The sequence below is a fragment of the Scomber scombrus genome, chromosome 2 (genome assembly GCF_963691925.1).
Source record: "Scomber scombrus chromosome 2, fScoSco1.1, whole genome shotgun sequence".
Lineage (NCBI taxonomy): Eukaryota > Metazoa > Chordata > Actinopteri > Scombriformes > Scombridae > Scomber > Scomber scombrus.
In genome coordinates, this window is record NC_084971.1 from 2,494,852 (window position 1) to 2,519,749 (window position 24,898).

Genomic DNA, 24,898 nt, shown 5'->3' on the forward strand with positions numbered 1-24,898 from the left:
AGATATACCAACATGTGTTTTTCTCATCGTATCTGCGTCATGTGTCATTTGTCAATTTCTCTACTTTCCTTTATTGTGTAAGAGCACTTTGGTCGATCACTGGTTGTTTTTAAGCTGTGCTGTATCAATAAACTGACTCGACTTTATTGTAAACTCTGGACTTTTGTCTACATCAGGATTTTGTAGGAACGATGACTTTTTATTTCCCAGTGATCTGATTGGCCAGTGATTGGGGTGTTGACTGGTTGTTGACATCCTCTGAAGTTATCCTGCTTATCCGCAGCAGGTTAGCTGCTCAGCAGAAGTTACCATGGTGATGTTCCTCAGTAAGAAGTGAACCACCTTCATACAACAGAAAACCAAGAGTTAAACCTCAGGTTACATCACAAACCCCAAATCCTGCTTCATAGTGCAGATCCCTGGTGTATTTCCCAAAAATGTGACAGAGCTGAACTGAGAACCGAAGAGCCGAGCCCACATCTTATTTTCTTACTTTGCTTTTATCATTTCTGTTGAAACATTATTAAAAATCTGAAGTGAATAATCTTTTAAATGACTTCTTTAGACCTACAAGGAAACCTACTACTATTTGTGAGGTGTTTCAGTTACATCATAGCAAAGCTTTGTAGCCAACACACTTCATAGCTATGATTAATACAAAAGTATAAATCCATCTTACATCATATAAAATTACCATAAGTCATGAATTCTATACATATTTTTGTACATATTCCATAATTACTACATGAGTATCAGTAACACACAAACACAGCAAACAGCCCAACAAATATGTTGTGTCTTACAAAGTAGAGTCTACTGTAAAAACAAAACAATGTAAGCACTTCTGAAGTTAAAGGAGTACACGGGAAACATTGTATGGGACTTCCAAACAGCTGGGAGGCTTGTCAAAAATGATGTAGCAGAGAGTGAGATGACTTTCTGTTCAGTATGGGTCCAACTCTAAAAACAATGGATCCTACAGCTCTCATTATTCAACTCAATAGAATAGAATAGAAAGCCTTTATTGCCATTGTTCAGGAATATTCAATGAGGTAAGGAGTGCCACATCTGAAACAGTGCTGATTGGTCAGTAAAAACAAACAATAAAAATGAACCAATAAGACAACATTAACAAACATACAATGAGTAAATAAATAAACAGTATAACGAAATGGTGTAAAAAACCATTAATATACTGAATATTGCACTTAAGACTGTAATTGCTCTTAGGACTGCAGATTTATCAGCCTGACAGCCCACAGGTATAGCATTTTAGCATTTTTAATTAGACCCTCCCTGTAATTGTGACTTAATATTAAAACAGTACCCTGATGACATTGTCAGTGTTAACTTCATGTCTCAAAAAAATGGTGGAATGCCCCTTTAACTATCTAAAATAAAGCTGAGCAGGTTTAGGGTTAGGGTCCTTACCTCTAAACTCTCCATCCTGACTGGTGTGTTTCAGTCTTTTCATGCGGTGCCGTGAATTCATGAGTTTGGGTAAAAACTCTCTTTTAAAAATGTATAATTGATCCTATTTATTCTGTGTGTGCATGTATGTGTTTTGTGTTCACCACATGATGGAGCCAGTGAGCAAGATACCACTCTCAACACTAACACTGAAATCAGGAGAAAAACTTTATTTCCAAAACTTAACTTCACCAGAACTAAGACTTGCATTGTGTTTTTTTAGATAACAATTCATTTTTGATATTATCCACATGATAGTAAATGGTTTTAGTACACTGAGGGTGTTAGAAAATATAAGTCCTTAACTTATTTAACAGCATTAACTGTCACTGTTCACATATTTTCTATCAATCTGCTGAACTAAACGTGCCCAAATTCTGCAGCTGAGTGAGACCTCTTTAAGCAAGAAGTCTGATCCGTGTGTGTGTGTGTGTGTGTGTGTGTGTGTGTGTGTGTGTGTGTGTGTGTGTGTGTGTGTGTGTGTGTGTGTGTGTGTGTGTGTGTGTGTGTGTGTGTGTGTGTGTGTGGTGGGCGGGAGAGACTTGAGCTCCATTTATAGACTTACTGTATGTAGAAAGAGAGAGAGAGAGTCAATGTGGGTGCACATGTGCTGCTGAATACAGCTGCCACACAGAGGGAAGGATATCCCATTTTACTTCTGCAAGAGAGAGAGAGAGGGAGGAAAGAAAGAAAGAAAGAAAGAAAGAGATTAAACACTAAAACGAAGAAGCAAACTTTCTCCTGTTGAGAAGAAGCAAACTTTCTCCTGTCTCTTCAGCAGAGAAGAGAACGTGCTGAATCATCACTATATAAACACAGACCAGCCACAGGAAGGAGGAAAACTTGTGAGGTAAGTGAACATTTTCCTTCAATATATTGCAAAGTTATGAGTGTCTCTTTTTATTTTCCACATCTAGACACATGGATAATAAATCCAGCAGGGAGGATTTGATGCATTCTCATGCTGTATAGGGTTACACTCAACAGGTGTGGTGTGTCTTTATCTTATAATGCTTTTCTCCCAGAGAGCTGTAGAGGAACTTTAACCAGACTCAATCCAACATTTAGAACATTTAGAAGGAAAGTCTGTGAAGGAGGAAAAAAAACTGGGGAAGGGTATCATTGCAACATGCGGTCTGGTTAGAGAATGGCAGGGAGGAGCAGAGTTAAAGGGGATATGGCCTCTTCACACATGGTCATATTTACAGTGATCTGATCTGAAATGTGGTATATGAGATTTTGTAAGTGGAACTTTTCCACAAGGGTTCAAATGTTATGACAAATCATGTTTTAAAAAAGCATCCATGTGAGGTTTTTTTACTTTTTTTTTTTTTTTTTTAATCCTTGTAGTTGTTGTGTATTTGAAATGAAGAAAGTCTGAACTCCTGCAACACTTGTAGAATAGAACAACATAAAACACATTCAAAGTAGTATTTAAATAAGGTAGTTAAAAAACACATGACTTGAGACCAATGATTGTTGCCTCAACTCAGGGAGGCAAAGGGAGTAGCCAATAAATGACATGCGTGACCTCATATTTGATCCATGGGCAGCTGTGGCTCAGGAGGTTGAGCGCCAACCAATCAGAATATTGACGGTTTGATTTCCATCTACCCCAGTCCACATGTCAAATGTGTCCTTGAGCAAGATAATTAACCCCAAATTGCTCCCGTTGCTGTGCCAACGGTGTGTGAATGGTTAGTTTCCTCCTGATGAGCAGGTTAGCACCCTGTGTGGTAGCTCCTGTCATCAGTGTATGAATGTGTGTGAATGGGTGAATGTGACATGTAGTGTAAAAGTGCTTTGCGTGGTCAAAAAGACTAGAAAAGTGCTATAGAAGTACAGTCTATTTACCATTTACCATGAACCAGAAAAATACAGCCTAAAATCTAAACTGTCTAATTGATATGCCATATTGGCTTACATGTATGCATAAATATATACACACACATGTATATATGTGTATATATATGTGTGTGTGTGTGTGTGTGTGTGTGTGTGTGTGTGTGTGTGTGTGTGTGTGTGTGTGTGTGTGTGTGTGTGTGTGTGTGTGTGTGTGTGTGTGTGTGTGTGTGTGTGTGTGTGTGTGTTGCCAAGGTAACCTCCAGGTCTCTTGTTGTGTTCACTGGTAAAAAAAACAGACTCAAGATTTAAAGAGCACATATGTAACTTTTACTAAACAGTGCCGATTCAGGGATTATGCTAAAACACACAGTAAAATTAGCATTAGTGAAGAAGAGTCATACACCCTGTTTACACCTGACATTAACATGTGTCTCAAGTGGACAGCTGTAAATACAAGTGTAAACGACCTCCAAGATGCATTATGATCCTATCACTCAAACCTCTTGCTGAGGTAGTATGGGACACATCTGACCTCATGTATTTTGTAGTGTAAACTAACTAATGTGTCCTGATGTGTCCCCGGCCAGGACGTAACAGTTTTTTGTTAAACAGTAGAAAGAATAGAGCACCACAGATGCATGTGGTTACAGTAATCGGAACAGCTGGAACATCTTGTACATGTTTATTAGTTTTTGAAACATTTTTATTACATTTGTATCTCTTGTTGTGGAAGTAATGTAGGCAACAACAAAATCTGGACACAAGTGGTCAGTTTGAGACCACACACACATAATAGAGACATGTGTGAACAGCAGTGTGTCTCAGATGTCCACTTGTGACCGGATCACCTGAGAAGCATGTTAATACCAGATATAAACAGGGCTATTAAACCGACTCTGAGTAATGAGTGTTGGTTACACATCAAAACCTCTCTTACCAAATGTTGCTGTTCATACCAGACCAAGTGAGGCTGTGTGAGTGCATAGAGTTGATCAACAGTGCATTTCATTGTGTATGAGTTCAACTTTTCATTTGTAACAAGAAGAATGAATTATATCACATTTTATATTTCAAAAGTGACATAGTTTTGCTTCAAATGGGAACGTTATGGGTGACAATGGAGCTCCAACTGGTTGGTTAAGAACCCATTTTTTCCCACATGGGGGTTGCCTTCCTGCAGGAATGTCCAAACTATTCCTAAACTAAAGGTTCATGTAGCTGCAGGTTTCCATTCCAACTAATCAGGAGCACACCAGGCTTGACTCATTTAATCAACTAATCTCAGTCTTCAGACAGTTGATTGGTTGAATCATGTGTTCTTGATTGGTTGGAACAAACACTTTATGGAACTTTTTTTTTTGTTTGTTTTTTTTGGGGGGGGGTTTGGATACAAAGAAAGTTGAAGAAAAGGTGCAAGCCAAGAAAGTAAAAAAAATTACAAAAAACAAAAAAAAGAGTTATTGGCGGTGTGCAGGTGATCGAGTGGTTAAGAGCACATGCCTTGTAAGCAGGGGACCCCAGTTTGAGTCCCGGCCGGCGGACCTTTCTGCATGTCACCCCCCCCCCTCTCTCTCCCGTAATTTCCTTTACTTGTCTCTCTACTTTCAAATAAAGGCGTCTATGCCAGAGAAAGAAAAAAAAAAGAGAGTTATTTCCAAGTGACACAATGCATTTGACAAAATCAAGGAGCACAAACACAAAGTTTAGACTGATGTGTAGACAGAGGGTCTGAAAGATGCAGACGGAACAACAGAACAACAAAGGTTTGGACATGCCTGACTGACCAGGACCCAAATGGCCACCCCTGATTTAATAGTGTGGGAGCCACGTTTTAGCTGAAGAGCTATTGATCACCATTGCTCAACAGAAGAAACTCCACCAGCATAAATATCTGTGATGTCCAGCTGCTGACGAAATGATTGCCTACTGTGCGTAGGTCCGTATGCGTCACTTTTTGCATCATCTGTGTACACACACGCACACTTACACACACATAACAGCATCACAGTTCCACCAAAGAGTCATTTCTGCTCTCATTATGGTTACATTTAAAAGTTTGAGTCTCAAATAGGTCAAATTATACAATGTTTCAGAGGAAGAGCAAAGATTAGAAAATCCTTTGTGTGGCAGAACTTTGTTTTTTGGAACTTTGTTGTTTAGGGAACCACAGGACTAAAATACTAAACTGCATATAAAGTCATTTAAATTAGATCCACTTTGACCAGCTTTAACAGTAAAACCATAGTTGTGCATCAGTATTCACTGGAACTGAAATGATTTGGATCTATTAATCAATTACTAATCAATTAGTCAACTGACAGAAATGAATCAGCAACTCCACAGCCAAAATCCCAATAGGGATACGCAGCTGCAAGATGTAAATGAGTGAGTACACACACTCTGTAGATGTGTGTGTTATGACGGGGCGTTATGAGGGTCAGACCAGAAATAAGTTGGATGACGTCTCACTCTGCAGACTCCGCTCCACAGACAGTGTTTCCCCTTCATATCCTCATATGTGTGTGTGTGTGTGTGTGTGTGTGTGTGTGTGTGTGTGTGTGTGTTTGTGTGTGTGTGTGTGTCTGTCTTAGAAAGAGTGAGAGAGAGCACTGCTGCTGTTTTCACCAGTCAGCAGAACCCCCCATTGCGCAAACATGTGCGTTATACAGGTTGAGTCACTGTACTTTCTAAAGCTACACACACACACGCACACACACATACACTCACATGCACACACACACGCACACACACACACACGCACACACACACACACACTTACCACGCAGATTTTCAACTCAGTCCATCAAATATTTACTCACTCATTGCTGGGAAGAACATTGGGTCCATTGATATGTTTTTCAACCGTAACGTCATTTAAATATGCGTACGTGCGTGCATGTGAGTGAGTGTGAGTTAGAACGGTACATGACACTTGATCGCTCCAGCTAAAGCAGAAGGTCAAGCGGGGTCAAATGACTCCCTTTTTTGGTCTCATCTTCGTTTCCTTTCAGAAAGCACGGCAGCTCACAATCGGCCATCACATACAGTAGAGCTCCACCTACCACACCACAGTGTTACTGACAGTGATGCTGTTTAATCGTGACAAAATGAAAAGTGGGTCATGTGTAGTTTATATGCAAACACACAGAGTCTACAGTTAGTCTGTCTCAGCAAAACACATGATGTGTATCTTGTGGCTTCACATTCATGCTGAATTCCTCATTCATAACACATTAGGAAAGTTTTTGAATATTTTGAAACCTGCACTGATTACATCCACATTTATTAAGGGCTGGCATTGTAGAAAACATGTATGTATGATGTATGGGGGTGATGGTATCAGGGTAGCTTCATAGACCGCTATATACCATCTTGCAACTCTAGTTCCAAACTTTATTCCAAATAAAATAATGCTGTGTAAGGGAATTTGCATTATTCATCTGGTAGTATTCTGATTGGCTGGGGGTTGAAGGTGGGGGACACACCTCCAGCTCCAGCCAATCACAGTAGACTTAAAAGTGCAGAGTTGATGTAAATAGCAGTAGCAAGAAATCCTCATAACTAATATCTTATTAAAACTATTAACTATTCATTTAACATTAACTAATATTTAACCAACAAACAAATGCTTTAAAATAAACCTTAGTATTTATATAAAAATTGGTCTATAAAGTCAATAATACCAGATCTTTAATATCTCTGGTTGTATTAGGACATTGTGGACAGGGTTGCAAATCACTGACATAGCTTTATGACAGTTTTGGATTTACAGGGTTTTGTATAATACACCAAGGTTTTTCAGGTATTTAGCTCAAATGATAAATTAAAAGTAGACATTCCTCTCTGGTTATTTTATCTATTAATTTGACTATATCACTTCATATACCATACTCACACAGTAAGCATCTTTGCCGCCCACTCCTACTGACAGTCCTCTACCTTTTGCTGAATTGCTTTTCCACCAACAGCTGTTCAGCAGTGTCAAATCCCCTTTTTTTGAAGACAACTTTTAGATAAATCCTAGTTTAAAAGATGATCACATTGATTGATTGGACACGCAGACCTACAGCAACTGATTTATCAGGTTTCCAGTGGCAGCAAGATGTCTTAAAAACATTAACTTTGATGTTGACGTTGAGTCCATCGTTGTCAGTGCTGACATCAGGGAATGCTGCAGTATCATTAAAATAGGTCCAACAAGGCAATCAGACAATCAGATTTCTAACAAATCCTCAGGTTAGACAAACTTATTTGGAAGAGACAAACAGTGAAATGTCTACCCAGGTTAGTCTAACTTTCAATTTCACCTCCAAATAAGGTAGTGGCAGCAAATCTAGCTAAACTGTCAGCTTGTTTACAACCTGTATGATCATATGAGCAATAACTCGTGTTATGACCTGGTTTTAGCGATGATGATCCAGAGATCTACACTGTACTACCCCTGTGAATGTGTATGTATGTCAGCAACAGAACACCAACATAATCATCCCCCCTCCTTAGTAGTAGAGCACAAGATAGAGACAGGGTTAGGGTTAGGGTTAGGGTTAGGGTTAGGGTTAGGGTTAGGGTTGCTCAATAGCGCCACTGTGGCCTTTGATGAAAATTGGTTTTAGTTTAAAAAGTAGAGAACTGCACTTCTGATGACAAGTTGAAGAATTTATACTACAGATCTATCTAGAAATACTTCTCAGGAACACTTTGACAGGACACCTTTCACCATTGCTTGGATTAAACCTGAAGCCTAAGATTGATGTCTGGATAGCAGAATATAAAAAATGATGTGGTGTAGAATTAGGAATTGTTCCCAGCGACAATTTGCTGGTTTCTGGACTAATTGCCGTCTTCTTTCCTGTTCCTGCGTGTCTCCAGCTGTCATGGCTCCCAGCTTGGCCCAGGCGTACAGGAGGAGGTGGTGGATGGCCTGCACATCCATCATAGAGAACCTGCTCTTCTCTGCTGTTTTGCTGGGCTGGGGCTCACTGCTCATCATGCTGAAGAATGAAGGATTCTATTCACACGTTTGTATCGGTGAGACCATCCAAACAGTTCTTCTGGTTATCTGTAGTGCAGTAACTATCTATGCCTAGAAAGTTTCAAAGGTGTAGCATGGATTTTGATCTTATTGATAAAGATAAATAGATATAAAATTGATAAAGAGTGCTTGAGTGTTTTGCTGTGCAGCACCATGGCTCGAGGCAATGTTGGACCCCGTTTGGCCCAGACTGAAATGTTTCAATAACTGAAATGATTTGGCAACTATTGGATGGATTGTCTTGGATTGTTGTACAGACATTGCTGGTATCCCAAGGATGAATCCCAATGACTTTCATGATCCTAACTTTTCTTCTAGTTTCACCAGCAGGCCAAAGTTTTATATTTACTTTTGATTGGCAGAAAATTCCAGATGATGTAACCTAGTACCTTTGATGCTCCACGGACATTCCCCCTAGTTCCACAATGAGAGTGACGTTTGTTCTTTTAAGGGAAATGTCCAACTATACAACTGTGGATTGCCATGAAATTTGCTATAGACATTCATGCCCACCTCAAGATGAATTGTAATAACTCTGATGGATTTAGCGCTACTTTTCATCTAGCATCATGATCTAGATCTACCACTTGGTGGTAGCATTTGGATTAAAACACCACTGTGGAGCCTCACAGAGCACTAGCATGGTTAAAGACTCAGGTTATGATACATTTTAAGAATTCTGTGGGAGCAGAATCAGCAAAAAACTCTGAGGCTATGAGTCAAGGACTGATCTCTCTTCTTTGACATCACAATAATTCAACAATCTATCCTCAATACATGTTTTAGATATAAATGTAGTACAAAAAATATTCTGGATGTTTTTTTTCTTAGAAACCAGTATTCTAGTATTTTGCACCTTGCATTGTGTCAACATTTGCTAAAACTATTTGTTCATCAAGTGAATTCATGTTGAAACAGAAGCTTGTCATAAGGTTTGTCAGCTGTTTAACAGTCAAGGTAAAAGGTGAAACAGAATACTTTTGTTGATATACTTGATTTCACTTACCCTCATTTGTATCTAGCCATGAAGATAGTTTTGGGTTAATATGCTGATATTTGAGACCTTTGAAGGCTTCTACTCCCACCTTTGCAGTGGTAAGACCACCATCTAAATAGTTCCTTTGTCACATGCCAAATAATTCTGGCTTCATGCCTCTTTTTGTCTAGGATACAGGAGACCTGCTCATTTCTACTTACAGTAATCAGTGTCAGATTGGTCAGAACTGAAAATAAAATATTAAAAATAAAAAACTATACAGCAATGTGTATTTCTAGAAAAATGTCCTGTTTACTCAGTGTATTCCAGACATCCCACTTTGAACAGTTGTCCTTGGGACTATTTCTTTAGTTGACCAGCAGTTCTAGACTAAAATGTTGACACTGAAATCTGTAATTCCAAATAAGGGGTTCAGCTGTTGGGATCTTGAGAGTTTACCTTCTCCTGACTTCTCTCTCCTGTGACCCGATCCAGAGAACGAGACTGTCAGCACCAATGTGACGTCATTAGAGACCGGTGAGTGGAAAAGTTGCGTTGAGCAGGAGGAGATACTGAATCTGGGCTTCACCATTGGCTCGTTCCTCTTGAGCGCAGCCACTTTACCCCTGGGGATTTTAATGGACAGATTTGGACCACGCCCACTGAGGCTCATTGGCAGGTATGAGTAGAAAACAACTTCTGTAAAGTTACACTATTTTCATCATGGTTACACTTATCGGATCATTAACGTATCAGCTATCAGACATCACATCGTGCTCATTTATCTGAATGTGACACCACACAGATATGTCTTCTTACATCATGTGTCTGTATGTCTTTCAGTGCTTGTTTTGCATCCTCTTGTGCAATGATAGCTGCTGCTGCATACAACCCTGAAGGTAAGAAAACCATCCATGCACCATACCCTGAGTCGTCATGAGCTTACTTCAGTCCAGTCCCATGACAGTACTGTGACAGCCCAATTTGCTTTCTGGGGTACTGTGCTTAAAGGAAAATTCAGTTGCCTAGAGGCTGGGTCTTATTTTTGTAGTCTTGCCATGATTCCTATCAGTTGTTCTCTCTATCGTCACTGCTGAGATACACAGATTTTATCTGATATTAGTCCACCAGGACAAGAGACATGAACCCTTTGATTTCTGGACATTTGGAAGAGAAAATGTAGCCAAATACTAGCGTCCAAAGTATCTTTTGTAAACTTCTATAACATGTACAGTACAGTATATAATATATAACAAGTGCACACACACATACACAGTTATTCAATGTAATTAGACATGTCGTGTGTGATCATTTTCAGTTAGGAATGATGGACAACATGTTAAAAAAAAAAAAAAATGTATAAAAAAATGAATTTACCTTAAAGTGTCATTCTGTATTTTTAATTTCAATGTGTTCCATCAGTGCTGTCTTTCCTCATCTTCTTGGCTGTCTCCTTCAACGGCTTTGGAGGAATCTGCCTGACCTTCACTTCACTCACAGTATGATTCTCAATCACACACGCACACACATCCTACATGTATTCATCATACTTAACCATTGCTTAGGAAGTTAACCATGACAAATAAGCACATAAATCACAAAATTCCTGTTTGTTGTAGTGACTGGAGGCTAGGTAAGGTGGGTACAGAAGGGTACACATCTCTATGGCATGCACCAGGGTCTCCACCCAGTTGAAAGTGCTTGGAAAACCTTTAGGCAGTCAAGAGGCATCCTTATCCACCTCAATCCACTGAAACGCACGTAACCATGTGTTAAACTGACTACACTTTGGTCAGTGTTCATGGGAGTGTTATAATACACAGCCACATAGCCAGATATATGAAATAAAAGACTTGGCAGAGAAAATAGCACAATCATTTGTATCAATGCATTCCTCACCTCAACTTTTTCATTATTGTTATATATCTGGATACCTGGGTACCTTTGTTGTGTATTATTGCTTACATGTCAAGCCAAGTTTATCTTTATGCCCTGATATAAAAATACACTGTGGTCCAGTTTCTGAGGTCTCGGACTAGACTAAATCCTTGTCCGGGAAATTGGCTCTGTATGTTTCTTTAAAGGCTCAAAGAGCAACATTTCCCTACTAGCATACAGAGAACAGAGAAAGTCAAATAGATATACAATTTATTTAAGATTTAAAGAAATGAGTTAGTAGAAATACATAATAGAACAATTAGTTATAATCCAAAAACAGCATTAGAAGCTCACTGCTTAAAGCTTCAATTGATATTTTTGTAATTACAATAGGTAAAATGCACAATGTGCAGTCTCTACAGCACTCTGCTTTACAGAGTGTTTTATAGTCCCTCAGCTCATTTGTTTTGAGCTCTCTTCAACCTTGTTTCCAGCTGTTTTATACCCACCGTACACTACCTGTCCAGCACCAAATGTCACACTGGTGAAATTAGTAGTTAGCCGACTAGAACCAAATATTTCCTTCACTATTAAAACTTTATAAGGGGGTAATATGTCAGTGTTGTCTTTACAGTTTGTTTTACTGCCCCCATAAAAAAAACCTGCCAGAAAGAAAAAGAAGTCAGCTTCTACGATGTGAATTGCGTCTTTGATATCTCCTATTTTTAGTCAGGGTTTGGTATTGATGACAGCCTGGAAACCTTCGTTTACTTTCGGTCCACGTTGACATTTTCTAATTGATGATGATGAAAAACAGTACCAAGAAAAGATGTGTCACTGCAAAGGCCGTATCTATGTACTGTTGGTTTATGTATACATGAGGTCATGAAGCACATTAGACAGATGCGATGACAGACACTTGGGACAAAGGTCCCCGCTGTCTAGACTTGAACCTGGGACATCACACTGACGCAGTACATTGCACAGACTGCTAGGTCACCAGGACAGCCTATATACCCACTTTTCCATCAAAGTCTAAACATCTGCATGACATCACAGTTTGAACTGTTGCCAGAAGTGCAACATGCTTGATGGTTTCAACCTACAGAGAACAGAGCAGCAGCTGTTCTCTGACCTCGTTGACTATGTCTAAATTTACTTTTTGAAGTCTAACACATCTACATACAAAGTGTGTGGGGCATTATGTGTGTGGCTATTGCTGTTTAGTGACTTGTGTACCTGTGATTATGAGCACATGTTCCTCTGTGTGTTTGTATGTGTACATGTGCGTGTGTGTGTATTTTGGAAAGCGGCACATGCTGTTCCACTTGTTCTAAATTCTGCTGTAGCCTCTAAGCCAATCAAAAGCCTGGGCGGTCAACACACCCACCCACCCACCCACCCACAGCCCTGTTCCCTTTGTCAACCGTCCCCCTTTCTCTTCCTCCCATTCTCTGACCTAGACCATGTCCTGTGGTTGACATGGTCATTTTGGCCTCACTGCTGTCATTCCTGGTCTAGAGTGTGTTGGGACACAATGGGACCGACCTTTTTCCGGTATAAAAAAATGACCTTGTCGGGACCAGTAGAACTCATGGGGACCAAAGCCTTGTCCAAGTGAGGCAAAAAGTCATATCTGAGGTCCTGGTTAAGGTTGAGTCTGGTGTGGATTGAGGTTTCTGTTAAGGTTAAGGTTAGGTTATGACTTAGGTTGGTGGATGGAAGTCAGAGCAATGTCTTAACTAGGTTAGCTGTGAATTAGTGTGTGTATGTGTGTGTGTGTGTGTATGTGTGTGTGTGTGCCTGTCTGTGTATATCCCTGTGTGGAAACAGTATCATAAAATCTAAGCTGTGTGTGTGTTGCATGTGTGTATGTGTTGTAGTGTATGTGTTGTAGTGTGTGTTATCTTCTTGATAAGTCCTTGCATAACTATCATATGTAAACGATGATATTCTCAGCTGCCAACAGATTTGGTGCTCTGTCAACTTTGATAAGGCAGTTTGTACAATAGCACACTGAAGAATCAGAGCTAGAAGCATTTTCATCTTCATACACACAATAGCTAGGCCTGACACAATAATTACATTAACAACTTATCGTACAATAATGTAATTATCAGCATCATCATGTTTATATATCGACTTATCGTATGATACATGGATATGGTTTTCAAATGACAATAATATAATTTATCACAATTATTTCTGAGACGATATATCGTTAAAAAAAAAGTAGTTATCATGACAGGTCTAACAATAGCTTTATAAGCCTTAAATCACCCGTTTCCATTGATCTAAGCAGCGGTCAATTCTGCCCTTATAACACATTTAGCAAGACTAAGATCTGTACATTTGCTTAGCTTTGTAGGTTAGTATATTAAAGTTTGCTAGAAAAAGCGTAAAAAATAATAAAATTGAACATAATTCAATGAGCTATATATTTGTTATGGCCCTGGTTAATGGGTGATGCCATTGATTTTTCAAATATTTGGTCTTTAATCAGTGTTACCAAAGATCACCAGAATTATTACAATTCATCCCGAGGGAGGCATGGACATGTGTACCAAATCTTGACTCATTCCATCTCTTATGATCTCATGTGATACTACACAGATATTGTAGAAAGCGTAAAAAAAATATCGTCATTGAACATAATTGTGGGTTTTGCGGCAACATCAACCCGTCTTGCCTGGTGACTGGGTTGGACACTGACAACCCTTCCAGTCTCAAGCTTTTGACTTCAAAAGCCAAAAACCATCAAGAGCGGTCTGGTGTTAGGTAACCATAGCTAATACATGCCAGATGAAAGTTGGCAATGCTCAATCTCGATGGTCGACACGCTCAAGCAGTGTTCAGTTTTGTTATATAATCAGCGTTACAAGCAGGACATTTGACGTGATATACAACAGACCTTTTATATACTTAGGATACATACATAAGATCTTTTTGCAGCCTAATATTGTTATGAACTGGACTTTTTCCTCGATGGATCCACTTTGTAGGACGGCAGTACTAGAAGGTTTGTCTGAACACTATTTCGTAATGATCTAGAATCCTTTTTTGGGAATTAGGAGAATTTTAGCTCAAGACGCAAGAACTCCAATACAAGAGATTTTGTATATGTCCAAGATGTGAAGCTGGTGAAATGAATACATTGTCCTGGTGGGTCTTGTGAAGGTGAAGTCCAGGAAATGAATGTGTCAGCAATAGAAAATCAATTGTATGTGAACTTGTTGATGAAATAGGTCAAAATCCTTGGAAGTCCGGTCAGAAGGTTGGAACAAAGTTACTGTGAACATGATTAGTACATGTGAGACAAACTTTATTTTGATAGGTTTATTTAACATCTTGGTCAAGCTCTTAAACTACATTGCATGTTCCAGCAGAATCAAAAGAATGAAAGAAAGAATGATAAGAAGCCGGCTCTGGGTACTGAAGGAAAGCAGATGGAACGACTAACGGAAAGAGAGGGAGAGAGCCATGGAAAAGAGGGGTGGCCAGATAAGAATGGAAAAACAAGAGGAGGGAGCAAAGCTACCACAGCATGGAAACATTACTGAAGAGAGAGAGAAAGACCGAGCTCAGAGGTTTGACATTCGTTAAACCTGAAGACTGTGGATCACTACTGTTATGTTGCTGCTATGACATTAGATGAACTTGAGGACAGCAAACAGACAGACAGAGAGATAGAAAAGAGGGCAGACCAACAGACAGACACGTGACGGATAACTACTGTTATTCATGGCTGCATTACCAACAGCGCAAAGCAGAACACCATATCACTTTGAGTCAATTGGTTTTTGGCAAGTAAACTGAAAACCTTTCATGGAATTTTAACCATTTAAATACATTGTCACCTAATGTGGGTCCTTGCCATTTTTGGTAATACTTGTTGAGAGGCCTTTTATAAAGACCTACATTTACTTATTTTACTCCTAAATAAAGTTGTGTTTATTTTTGCTTGTTTTTGTAAATTACATACTGGACATACAATACAAACACACACACTCCCAAAAAATGAAATAAATTGAACTGAAATGAAATAAAATGAAATGAAAAAATAAAATAAAATAAAATAAAATAAAATAAAATAAAATAAAATAAAATAAAATAAAATAAAATAAAATAAAATAAATAATTTATAATAATAAATAATAGCAACACCCCCCCCCAAAAAAAATAAAATACGAACAATACATACACACAAAATTTAAAAAAAATACTACAATACAAACAATACATGCACACAACCAAAATAAATAAAATAAAATAAAATAAAATAAAATAAAATAAAATAAAATAAAATACTACAATACAATACAAACACACACATCATACACACACCCTCTCTCTCTCACTCACACACACACACACACACACACACACACACACACACACACACACACACACACACACACACACACACACACACACAATATAAAAATAAAACAAAATAAGATAAAATAAACAAACAAATTATTACAGACTTACTTTGGCTAAACAGAAGAAGAAAAAGCTAAAAAAAAAAAAAGAAAATAATATGTGAAACCACTTAATGAGAATAGGTCAGAGGATGGAGAACTATATACAAAGTTTGCTTTCTTGTGGATGTGCAGTTGGAACGACGGTACAAGATTACAAATTATGGGCTGCGAGGTTCCACACCCCTCTGTGGTCAGCCACCATGACATGGCTAGATAACTAAATTCACATCATGTGGATCCACATGGACCCTCACAGCCATGTGGGCATGGAAACCATGAATTTGCCTTAAGTTTAAAAGCCCATAGTGTAGCACAGATCAGTTTCCCAAGACCTATACCATTAATTAAAGTGTCTTCAGCAATGATATAACAGATCAGGTTTGTAAGAGTCAGAGTGATGCATTTTTGACTCCTCAGTCATTCCAGACCTTTAAGAAAAATCTGATGCAGATCTTTGAGTTATACGTTTAAATAGGCTCAGGATGGGAAATGGTGTCCATTAAAGGTCACAAAACATAAATATTGAATAAAAATTATATTAGATACAAAGATGAATTTTTAGTTATAAGTGTAGTTACAATTTTAATGATCCCATTGCCTCTTGTTTAACCTCAGGAGAAACACTCTGCTTTAGCTTTACTACTAGTGGTTTTAAAGCAAAGTGGTCTCATGCTGGATGAAATAAACATTAGAGTCCCAAGAGACACTTTAGCGTTCGTGCTGATATGGGAAATGCTGCTGGTGACATTCTAAAGTAGGAATCAACACTCAATCCCAAAATGTGATATGAGCAGCGAGGTTGAAGTGAGCACGAAGGCCTTCAGTGTGAACGGAGCCACGTGCAGTGAGCTGTGTGTTTGGGACTTCTCCAGCTGCGTCTATAGTTAGAATGGAAGTGTGTGTGTGTGTGTATGTGTGTGTGTGTGTGTGTGTGTGTGTGTGTGTGTGTGTGTGTGTGTGTGTGTGTGTGTGTGTGTGTGTGTGTGTGTGTGTCTACCTCTAAACTTCAGTTGAAGAGCTTGTGTTTATGAGAAGCAATAGCACCATCTGCTGGTTAAATAATTAAAGTGCACTTAAATCACTGGTTAAGTTTAGTTGTATTCTCAAACCAGCTTTGTAGTTATTTTATTTTTAGCATGCCTGAAAAAGGTCAAACGTTTTTTTTTTCTAATTTACTGTTTATTGCATGTTCCATATATTGATTTAATATGATAGTTTTCTTTCTCTCTTTCATCCAGCTTCCTAACATGTTTGGGAATATTCGATCCACTGTCCTCTCCCTGATGATCGGCTCCTACGCTTCTTCAGCTGTCACTTTCCCTGCCGTCAAGGTGCTCACACACACACGCACACACACACGCACACGCACAAGCACAAGCACACGCACACTACATAATTGTGACAAAAAAAGTTATTTGCAGTTTAACCATGAAATCATCATCAGTACTGTATTTGATTTCATTATCTGTAGGAAATGCATGTGATTGTTGAGGTATGAGGATGATTGAGGTAGTGTGTACTGTAGGAAGAGTACACAAAGTGTTATAAGAGCAGAACGAAAAAGACAAATTGAAAGACAGATGGGAAAGGACAGCAGAATGAATAGAAAGGAGAACTTAAAAAAACGTGGGATACATCAGGTATTAAGTTAAAAAAATAAAAAAAAAGAAGGAAAAAACATTGAGAAGTGCAACGATGCAAAGAGATTTAATTGGATTCTCCTTTTTCCCACCTGTACATCTGTTTTTCTCACTCTTTACTTGTCTTCCTCTTGCTCCTGCCCCTCTCCAGTTGATTTATGATCTTGGCGTGTCATTCCGAGTCATCATGTGGGTTTGGTCTGGAATGGCCTGCTTGGTCTTCGTCAACTGCTGGCTAAACTGGCCTGCTGAATCCTTCCCTGCACCTGAAGACATCAGATACACGTCAGTTTAAATATTATTATATTTTACCCCTGTAGACGCATCATTGTACATGTGAGAACATGTCCAAATACACTTTTTCATCACTGAACAAAACCAGTAATGTAACTTGTAGACCACTCAATATAGGGATTCAATCTAAACATTCAAAATATATTGAAAAAAGTGTCAAAAAATGGTCAGAAACTTAAATTTTGGGATTTCAGGTTAAGAAAAGCCTTTAGAACCTTTGTATTATTATTATATATTACAGTTTTTAAAAACTACATTAGTTGAATTTTTGACCCAGATGGGAAAACATCCCAACACTTACATTTACTGTCACTACTCACTGTCAGTCAAGTCAAGTTTTCCACATGCACACAAGACATCAAAATCTAACAAGCAGACTTGTCATGAAATGATCTAGACATGTTCACTCTGGGGTAAACATTCAGTCTCTTACTCCTCTCTGCAGTAAAAAGGTGAAGCTGAGCGGGGTTGTTACAGAGGACAAGATGACCGGGGACAGGTACATCACCCATGTGACAGTCATGGAAGACATGATGGGAGCCAAGCAGACAGAGACCGATCAACATGACTCCCAAAACAAAAGCCAGGGTGAGGAATGTTACTTTTTACAATTATTATTACTTTACAAAAGCATCATAGTAATATTTGTTAAATGACTTTAAAGTGATTATTAAATTGGTGGAAAAGAAAAAACTACTGTTAAATGCAAATAAAACATCATGTCTAATTGCACTGAAGTGAGCAGGGGAGAAGGGGGAAATAAAATGCACCTACTAACACCTTTAAAGCTCACTAATTAACATGTTGCATCTCACAAACAGACATGTAAAAACATTCATTTGTGGCTTTTAGAGGAGCAGTTAATCCGCCTCCCAGCAGCAGATCAGCTGGTCACATGACAACCTCACTCTGATTACATGACTCCTTGAACTGTTATTCTCCTTCTTTTTTTACCTTTTAAGGGAAGGTGTGAATGTAAGGAAATAAATAGTTTTATACACTGGTGAATTCATTGTGTTATAGTAAAATATACCCATTGTCCCCCATATGAAGATATTATTCTTTCTTTCAAAAACTACTTCCTGTTCGAAGACATTCCTTAGTTTTTGTACTTATCAGGTCCTACTGATCCCAAATATCTAGGAGAAATTAAAAAATGCATACCAAACAAAAGCTTGGGTCTTCGAAGGTTAAAAAAATGTAAAACTACTAAACTACAAACTGCTAAACATGCTTAAAATTGCATTGCTGTTCAATTTGAGTTCTTCATATACCCCACGATAAGGTAATAAATGGATAATAATTGTATTTATTACAGACACATACTGTGCTACTCACCTTCTTACTTACAACAAAAGCTGTTCGGATGATATGACAAATGATCTTACAAGTGAGAATATGAAAATCACTTCAAGCCAAGCGATGTTTCTTTTAGCCGTGCACAGGGGTGAAACTCCCTGAGGCCTCAACTGAAAAGTGTCACTCATCAAGTGTGTTGATGAGTGGCTTGACTGGTTCTTAGTGTTGCTGGGAGTGAATAACTGCACAGTGAATTACATTTCTGTTTCTTTACTGTGCACTCTGCTAATTTTCCGTGGAATTAAACTCTCAGTCAACTGTAACAACTTTGCAGATTCCCTAAACTAAACCATCTCTCTCTCTCTCTCTCCCTCCCTCTCTCTCTCTCTCTCTCTCTCTCTCTCTCTCTCTCTCTCTCCTCTCTCTCTCTCTCTCTCTCTCTCTCTCTCTCTCTCTCTCTCTCTCTCTCTCTCTCTCTCTCTCTCTCTCTCTCTCTCTCTCTCTCTCCAGATTCAATTCCACTCTGTCAATCTGTGTGCTCTCCCATCTTTCTGTGGAGCGTCATCACCATGGCAATGACACAGCTGAGGCTGATCTTCTTCATGGGTGCCATGAACAAAATGCTGGAGTTCCTGGTCACGGGTGGCGACCCATGCGTAAGAACTTTTTTTTATTGAACACACAATCACACAATGTTGATATGACAACTAGACCATACACATGGAAAAGAATAAGTGAATGATCATCTTATCATCTTATCATCTTATGCTGACAAATTCTGGATTAAAACTGACCGATGAGTGTTGATGTTGAAACTAATGTTTTTCATTACATACAATTAACATTTCATTAAATTGCAGTAATCCATCTGTGGTGATCACTGACCTGCAGCTGTTGTCTCTTTCAGCATCAAAAAAGCTGCAGGAGGATGTGGAGGTACAAGGTGAGAGTCCTCATGTTAACATAATGACTGCCATGTACTGGGCTGAAGGGCTTTTGAAACAAGCGGAGTTCATACAATGTTTTGACTGATGCTAACAATTTCATCATATCAGGCCTCTGAGAGAGCCACTTTAAACCACTAGAAATGAGAAATGATTATTAAAACACAGATAACTGATAAGTGTAAGAATGGAAGTATTTCTATTGAGAATTACAATAAAGACATTTAAATTGAGTTTTTCCCTAAGGCAAACCACATTTTGCTGATATAATATATTATTTGCTATATTAAATATATTTAGAAATAAGATTATTAACAAATATAAAACTGAGGCATAAATACTGACACAATACATAATGACTTTATATATGAATTTTGTAATGGATTACATATAAGAACCGTGGTACTTTTGGGGATATATTACCATGCATATATAAGGAAATATGTGTATATATGTGTATATTTTCACTGTATTAATGTACGTAGCCAATTACTATAAATGTTTTGTGTTTGTTATGTACATCGGGGATCTATTGAATGACTAATGCAAAAAGGGTCGATGTTAGAAGTAAATGCTTCAGCGTACATCTTTTCGGTCAGAAACTGCTTTATTATTTATCTATTTATTTTTGGTTTTTCACTTTTTCTAAGGGAGATGAAGAAAACAAGGACATACGATTATTTTAGGGCTGATATCAGTATTTTCAGACCTAATGTGTTTCCACCAGATTCCAGTATTTCTCAATCTGAGTTTTATTACTAGCAGTGTGTAGATGGCTTTGAAACACATGTTGGGAAATGAAACCTTAAAAAGTTTGTCTTTGCCTAACAAGCACTGTTTGAAGAGGAGGTATGTTTCCTATTAATATTGACTTCACTCTTTTATCTCCACGTGTCCTCCCCAGTTGGCTTCTACTCGTATATCTTCGGTACATTACAGCTGCTGTGTCTACTGACCTGTCCTTTAATTGGCTACATCATGGACTGGAAGATGAAGGAGCCTAAAGTAGAAAAAGGGACCACACAAACAGAAAAGAGGTATGGTGAGGGTTTGGGTTTAGGGTTAGGCATTGTGCTGCTACATTTATACATTGTTGTACAGCAGACAGCAAGCCAGATGGTGTACTTGTTTGCACTGTAAAAAATGAAGGACAGTCCTCTCAATAAAAGCGGTGTCATACTCCTGTATCTTGGACCCAGTAACAACCACATCTTTTCCTTAGCTGTACCTATGTTTTGACATTTGCTATTTGTTCCCTTCAGCCAATCAGATCCCCTAAAGAGAGACAAAAAGATCCAGAGACTGACCAATGCCCTGAGAGCTTTCATCTTCACCAACCTCCTATTGGTCTTTTTTGGAATAATTTCCTTGATTGACAACCTGCCCATACAGGTTAGAAACATGCTATACAGAGGTATCTACACAAGTGACAAGTTTCCATACATGCTAATACAGTACGAAGACCAATGTGTATAAATGTATAGACACACACAGATAAAGAAACACATTGCAACACAAATTCTAAATCTGTTCTCTGTCTTTTTGTCCTTTCTTATCACACAGGTGGTTTCATTTGTTCTGCATACTGTAGTCAGAGGATTCATCCACTCCTGCTGTGGAGGTCTCTACGCTGCTGTGTGAGTACCACCACTGACAGTTTTACAGCTCCATAAATCAATATGTCTATATTGACAATAGATCAACTGACATATGATCAGAAAGGTTACGATTTTATTGACAAACCCACAGAGATGAATTATCACCTGACTCAGCAGTTTCCCTCAGCTCTGTGGTGCTTTTTTAAAAGCCTCTTTTAGCTCATCGTTTTGGTTTTGGAACTGCATTGTCACTGTTTTGGCTCAATACTCGTTGCTGGGAAACGGAGACCACAACAGAGCTAAAAGGGGAGTGAATAGTCTTGTTTCCATTAAGGAAGTTCTGGGTAAAATTTAGTAGGCGGGACCTTTACAGAAACGTTCTCTCACTCAGTCCTCTCAGCCGTGTGTCTCCATTGCAGAGTAGGACCTTGGTAGGACCCACCGGACTCTGGAGGTGACCTTATCATTCTGCAACAGTTTTGATCGTCACGTAACAGTTGTGCGACAGTGGTTAGGGTTAGGGTCAGGAATTAGTACATACCCCGAAGCAGGGACTCGTTTTGCCCCTGTAAAAGTTCCAAGAAATTGTCCTTCAGGGCGGTTCCTGCTATGGAGACATGCGCCAATGATCATGGCCCCATAAAATTACCCTGAAGTTCCTGCAGTGGAAAGGGCCCTAATATTGGACTTAAATAAATGAATGGATATTTAAATGTTTAACAGACAACAAAATCACAAGTTAATTCAGTAAACAAGTAAGTAAATAGGCAAGTAAATTGGTGATTTAACTAAAGCTAATGGTAAAGTTACTAGTTCACTAACTTATTGTAGTTTTAGTTGATGATGCCAGCTTCTCTGGTCTCTTTGGTCATTTTACTAAAGCAACCATAGTAGCTGCCAATAGGTGGCAATTGTAAATAATACCCAGGTAAGATGTCAGATGGTTCTCCCATGAGCTATGACGTATCGTCGTATGTAGTGCTTTATATCTATGAAATCATAGATATTAATCATCAGCATGTAATTCATTATAAACCACAACCAACTTGGTAATTATTAAAAAACACCAGGCTAGCCAGTGTGTACTATGTACATGTTTTACTTTATTTTCATTTCAGTGGCCTATTACAAAGTTTACTATATTTTGACTGTGAATGAATGATAACGATGACTGGTCTTATTTCTGATTATTGTTAATCATGTCTCCCGCCCTGCTGTAGTTATCCAGCAAACCACTTTGGGACACTGACAGGCATGCAGTCAATGATCAGTGCTGCGTTCGCCTTGCTTCAACAGCCACTGTTCATGGTGATGTTGGGACCTCTCAAGGGAGATCCTTACTGGGTAGGGAACACACACACACACACACACACACACACACACACACACACACACACACACACACACACACACACACACACACACACACACACACACACACACAATCAAAGAGAAGACAAGAGTGTGTAAATGCATGCAACAGGTCTCATACAGGTGTGTAACATGCACTGACTCACATGTCTCTCCTTACAACAGATCAATTTGGCCCTTCTCATCTTCTCCCTGACTGGCTTCCTGTTGCCAGGCTATCTGTTCTATCACCGTAGAAACTTGATCAGGGCAAAGGCAAAGTTTGACAGGCTGGCTGCCAGCCAATCAGCTAAAGAGAGTACACCTCTAACCCTATCAAACGGTGGAGCTGCTGAGAACCATGCCAATGGACATGCAGCTAATGGATACACACCGAATGGACATACTGCTTAGATGACTGATGGGAGTGAAATGACCAAATCATATGACTTATTTTTTTAATGGTTGTTCAGTCGTTGACCAGCTGCATGAACGAAACAAAACATATATATTGAAAAAGTTTTCTTTTATCAGTGTCATCAAAGTTGGGCTATCAGATACGACATATTTAATACAAACAAAACAAAAAGGTTAAAGTCAGTAATAGCGCCACATTTTGGCAGGGTTTGCAATGAAACAGGAAGTAACATCTGTAACCTAATGTCAGGCTTCTCATTTGGAAAATATTCTTTGACTTTGCGCTAGATTCCATCATGTTATCATTTAAAAACAACATGTAAGGGCGTCTCACTGGATCAGTTTGTAATGCTGTCACCTCACAGCAGTAGGGCCAACCATGCTCTGTCCTGACTGGACTTTGCTTGTTGCCCTCCTGATTATGGGACTTGGCTTCTCCCCTAACTCTCTACAGTGAGAATATGTGTACATGTGATGGACCAGTGAACTGCTGGGAAAGGATCCATTGCCTAACACCCTGGCAATAAGTGAAAAAAAAACCTTAAAAAATCATGGACCATACCAATGTTAAAATAGATTAGAGTACTTCATTAATCCCAATGGGAAACTGCAGAATTACAACAGGCTCATCACACATGGATCACAAAAAAACAACAACACAATGACACAACGAAACACAAAGACAATAGAATAATAAAAACAGATAGTATCAAAAAATGAATTAAATAAAAGCTAGAACCACACTCTAAATATAATCAATGGCAGTGCCAGTTAATATTCTGCACATGGATAGTGAGAGTCTAGTAGATACTTAACATTCTTAGGTATTGATATGGCAAGGTGCTGCATTTGAACTGCATCGATGAGTAACACACACAGTTATGTGTTTGTATAGTGTAACACACTTTCCTTAAGTAATCCATCGCAGTAGACAGTAAAGTGAAAGCCTGTACTCCTACAGTTATGGGTTATCTTTACACTGTTAAGTCATTTAGACACGTTTTTAACAGTTTGAAGTTCATAACTGTTAGTTACAGAAATATCATTTTTGAGGCCAAAAAATGAGACTTATATTTAAGATGTGTTGTTATACTGGTGCTTCCATATTTTACATAGAAAACATGGTATACTGTATATGGTAGTTTCTATTCAGGCTAGTAAGTAAGAAGGAGTAACTTCAATGAAGCTGATAGCATGAAAGCAACAAGCAATATATATGGATCCCCCCACCCCCAGTGTGTATTAAAGGAATAGTTTGATATTTTGGGGACATTTGCTTATTTTTATTTCTTGGCAAGATTTTGGATTAACACCTAGGCCTGTCACAATAATGATTGACTTATTGTACAATAATGTCATTATCGACATCATCACGTCTATATATGGACTTATCATATGATACATGGACATGACCTTTATACATTTTTTGACCTCAATATTGCTACACTTCAAATTAGCAGCTAAGAGACTATTCATGTCACATTGGCTAAACAAGTAGTGTCATCCATTCCTTATTGTGTACATCCTGAGTGGAGACTGTAGAAGAATTAAAGGTAAATAACCCTAATGGCAGTCTGTGTTTTTACAGAAGTGTAGCACCTACTCTCCAACCCCCCCCCCCCCCCCTTACATTATTGTACTATTGTATTATCATTATATCAGTGGTATAAA

General features: G+C 38.6%; 1 protein-coding gene across 1 annotated transcript in view; it reads left to right on the forward strand.

Annotated features, from left to right (window-relative positions):
* The first annotated feature begins 2,000 nt into the window (after nucleotides 1–2,000).
* Nucleotides 2,001–24,898, forward strand: part of slc43a1b (solute carrier family 43 member 1b) — a 24,749-nt gene continuing 1,851 nt past the window's right edge. The window contains exons 1-14 of the mRNA XM_062441070.1: nucleotides 2,001–2,320; nucleotides 8,185–8,343; nucleotides 9,819–10,002; nucleotides 10,167–10,222; nucleotides 10,746–10,822; nucleotides 16,924–17,016; nucleotides 17,477–17,610; nucleotides 18,065–18,207; nucleotides 19,429–19,574; nucleotides 20,709–20,899; nucleotides 21,125–21,254; nucleotides 21,426–21,499; nucleotides 22,681–22,804; nucleotides 22,997–24,898. The exon at nucleotides 22,997–24,898 is cut by the window's right edge and continues 1,851 nt beyond it. Of these exons, the coding sequence (XP_062297054.1) occupies nucleotides 8,190–8,343; nucleotides 9,819–10,002; nucleotides 10,167–10,222; nucleotides 10,746–10,822; nucleotides 16,924–17,016; nucleotides 17,477–17,610; nucleotides 18,065–18,207; nucleotides 19,429–19,574; nucleotides 20,709–20,899; nucleotides 21,125–21,254; nucleotides 21,426–21,499; nucleotides 22,681–22,804; nucleotides 22,997–23,224 (1,734 nt within the window). The 5' untranslated portion in view covers nucleotides 2,001–2,320; nucleotides 8,185–8,189 and the 3' untranslated portion in view covers nucleotides 23,225–24,898. The remainder of the gene's footprint in view (nucleotides 2,321–8,184; nucleotides 8,344–9,818; nucleotides 10,003–10,166; nucleotides 10,223–10,745; nucleotides 10,823–16,923; nucleotides 17,017–17,476; nucleotides 17,611–18,064; nucleotides 18,208–19,428; nucleotides 19,575–20,708; nucleotides 20,900–21,124; nucleotides 21,255–21,425; nucleotides 21,500–22,680; nucleotides 22,805–22,996) is intronic.